Genomic DNA, 2592 nt, shown 5'->3' with positions numbered 1-2592 from the left:
TTTTTTAAGATCGCATTGGGATAATATTAAGTGTGGGTATATCCAAGGGATTGTTTTTTACCATTTAAGCTTGCCAAGGCTCCTGGAAAAGCTGGAAAACTAAAAAAAAAAACCAGGTAGAATAAGAACACAAGCCGACTCTCTGGTTCTTCTGGTTCCTCTCGGCGACGCCCGATGCGTGCGCCGGCAGTGGGGGAGTGTGCGCGCGCGTGTGTGAGATGAGGATTGTGGCAGGCTGGCTGCTGCTGATGTGGGCAAGTGTGCTCTGTGTGCGGCGCTGCGCTGGCGTGCGATGCGCGCGTGCTGTGCGCGTGTGCGTGTTGGGATCGCGCGTGAGTCTGCGTGTGCTGCGCGCGCGCCGGTGTGTGCTGTGTGCTGTGCTCTGCTGTGCGCCCTGTTTGTGTAGCTGTGAGGCGCAGGCTTGGCTGGCAGGGCTGCGCGGTGGGCTGCGGCGCGCTGCGGGTGGTCGCGCGCCTGCCTGATGGTGTACGGCGGCCGCGCAGCCCGCCCGACCGGGTCGTCGGCGGCCCAGGGCGCGAGCATGCGGACTGCGCTGCATGTGAGGCTGCTGCGCGGCTGGCGCGTATGTTTCCGTGCGGTGAGGGACGCGCGTATGTGTTCACGCTGCGGGCGCGGGCGGGCGCGGGGGGCGGCGTGGTCTCACCGCGGTCCGACGTCGGTTGGTCTTCGGCGTGACGAGGGCGGGCACGCAAGAGGCCTTGCCGCCATTCGCGTTGCCGCGAAGGAAAAAGATTACGCACGTTCGCCGAGCGGAGCTGGGAAGAGGACCGCCGCAAGCGGCGTGGCGTGGAGCGGTTGTGCATCCCTCCGGGGGCCCCTCTGCGCCGGGGAGGCGTTGTTGGAGGCTAGGACGCAAGCGTCCGTGGCAAGCGCCTTTGGCAGAAAAAGAAGTTGAACGCCGACCTAGGAGCTCCCGCACGCGCTGGCGCGAGTCGGCGGTTTGGCTGTAGAGCCTCTACAACAAACTCTACAGCAAAATCGCGCTCGACATCGTCTACAACGCACGCAGTTCGTCACGCGACGGATGTAGAGCTCTACAGCTCTACAGCGCTCCAGAGCGCTCTACATCTCTACAGCTCTACAGCGCTCTCTCTACACTCTACATCCTCTACACCCTCCCTCAGCCAAGTCGTTGATCTGATGCTTGTAGGGCTTGAGAGTGGCCTGCCATGTCACAGGAAGGACTGTGGTTGCAGGAGAGTACCACCAACCATCACTTTAGTTGGTTAGAATTTATAGTACCCCACCTTCACATAAACGCACAAACAAACAACCACCTTCACCCTGACAAAGATTCTTTTTTAGTTTCCCTTAAGTAGGGTATGTAGGTATGTAGGTAGGTAGGTAGGGGCAGGGGAGGGGCAGTTTTTTTTCATAATATCGTCAGGAGGTCCCAAGCAAAAATAAAAAACAAACCACGGCTCAAACTCCGCAAAAAAAGACGGAGTCGCCCGCCTCGCAACCCACACGACATGGAGGAAAGAGTAGTAATGGTCACGGGTGGCAGCGGTCTGGTCGGCAAGGGCATCCAGGCCGCCCTAGCCAACGGCCGCTGTGGCGAGACGCCCGCCAACGAAAAGTGGGTCTACCTCTCGAGCAAGGAGGCAGACCTGCGGGACCGGCGCGTGCCACGCACATTGCCACACACACTCCCTGCCACGCACGCACGCGACCCCGCGGTGAAGTAAGCTCGTGTGTCTGAGCCTGCAAAAGTACCTGTGCGTTGTTCGCAGGGAGTCGACGCGACTTGCATACGAGAAGCATCGGCCCACGCACGTGATCCACCTCGCGGCGATGGTGGGCGGACTCTTCAAAAACATGAGCCACAAGGTCAGTAGTCACCGCTTTGCCATGTGCTGCGGTCAGCGGTCAGCCTGACCGCTCTGCTCTCTCCTGCGCGCGGCGCAGGTGGAGTTTTGGCAGCAGAACGTGGCCATCAACGACAACGTAATGCACTGGGCCAAAGAGTACAAGGTGGCTCGGTAAAGTGCACCTTCCGAGCTTGCGAGACGCTTCCGACACTCGCGCGGCGTGTCGCACAGGTGCAAAAGCTTGTCTCCTGCCTGTCCACCTGCATCTTCCCGGACAAGACTTCTTACCCGATCGACGAGACGATGATCCACTCGGGCCCGCCGCACCAGGCGCCTTCCGAGACCCGTCCGAGACCCTTGCGTGACCAGTCGCTGCCCCAGCCCACGCTGCCCCCGCCGAGCCGGACGACTGCTAGCAACTGTGCCACCGCACCGCCCCGCCGCCCTCACCCCCGCCCACTCCCTGCCACGCCAGTCCAACGAGTCGTATGCCTACGCCAAGCGCATGATCGACGTGCTCAACCGGTGCTACAACGAGGAGTACGGCTGCAACTTCACCTCGGCGCGCCGCCACGCCGCTAGTCTCCTCCCCTCCCCACACAGCACGGCGTGCATGGCCCGCCCTTTCGCCGCTTGTACCAGCAGTCGGCGGCGCCTCGCGCTTGCACCGCTCCACCCCCTCGTTCGCCCGCGCCCGCACGCCCGCGCGCTGCGCTACAGGTCGTCCCCACAAACATCTTCGGTCCGCACGACAACTTCT

The 2592-nt window shown here is 61.8% G+C and overlaps 1 protein-coding gene across 1 annotated transcript; it reads left to right on the top strand.

Moving 5' to 3' along the window:
* Positions 1 to 1755: 1755 nt before the first annotated feature.
* EMIHUDRAFT_48539 (hypothetical protein) lies at positions 1756 to 2159 on the top strand (the record flags this gene model as incomplete). The annotated part of the gene is made up of 3 exons (XM_005760207.1): positions 1756 to 1851; positions 1930 to 1995; positions 2064 to 2159. Coding segments are annotated over 3 exons (258 nt in total), but the record flags the coding sequence as incomplete, so codon positions are not given.
* Between the last annotated feature and the right edge of the window lie 433 nt (positions 2160 to 2592).

Source organism: Emiliania huxleyi (genome assembly GCF_000372725.1).
Source record: "Emiliania huxleyi CCMP1516 unplaced genomic scaffold EMIHUscaffold_769, whole genome shotgun sequence".
In the NCBI taxonomy this organism is placed as follows: Eukaryota; Haptophyta; order Isochrysidales; family Noelaerhabdaceae; genus Emiliania; species Emiliania huxleyi.
This window is presented reverse-complemented; position numbering and strand designations above follow the sequence as displayed.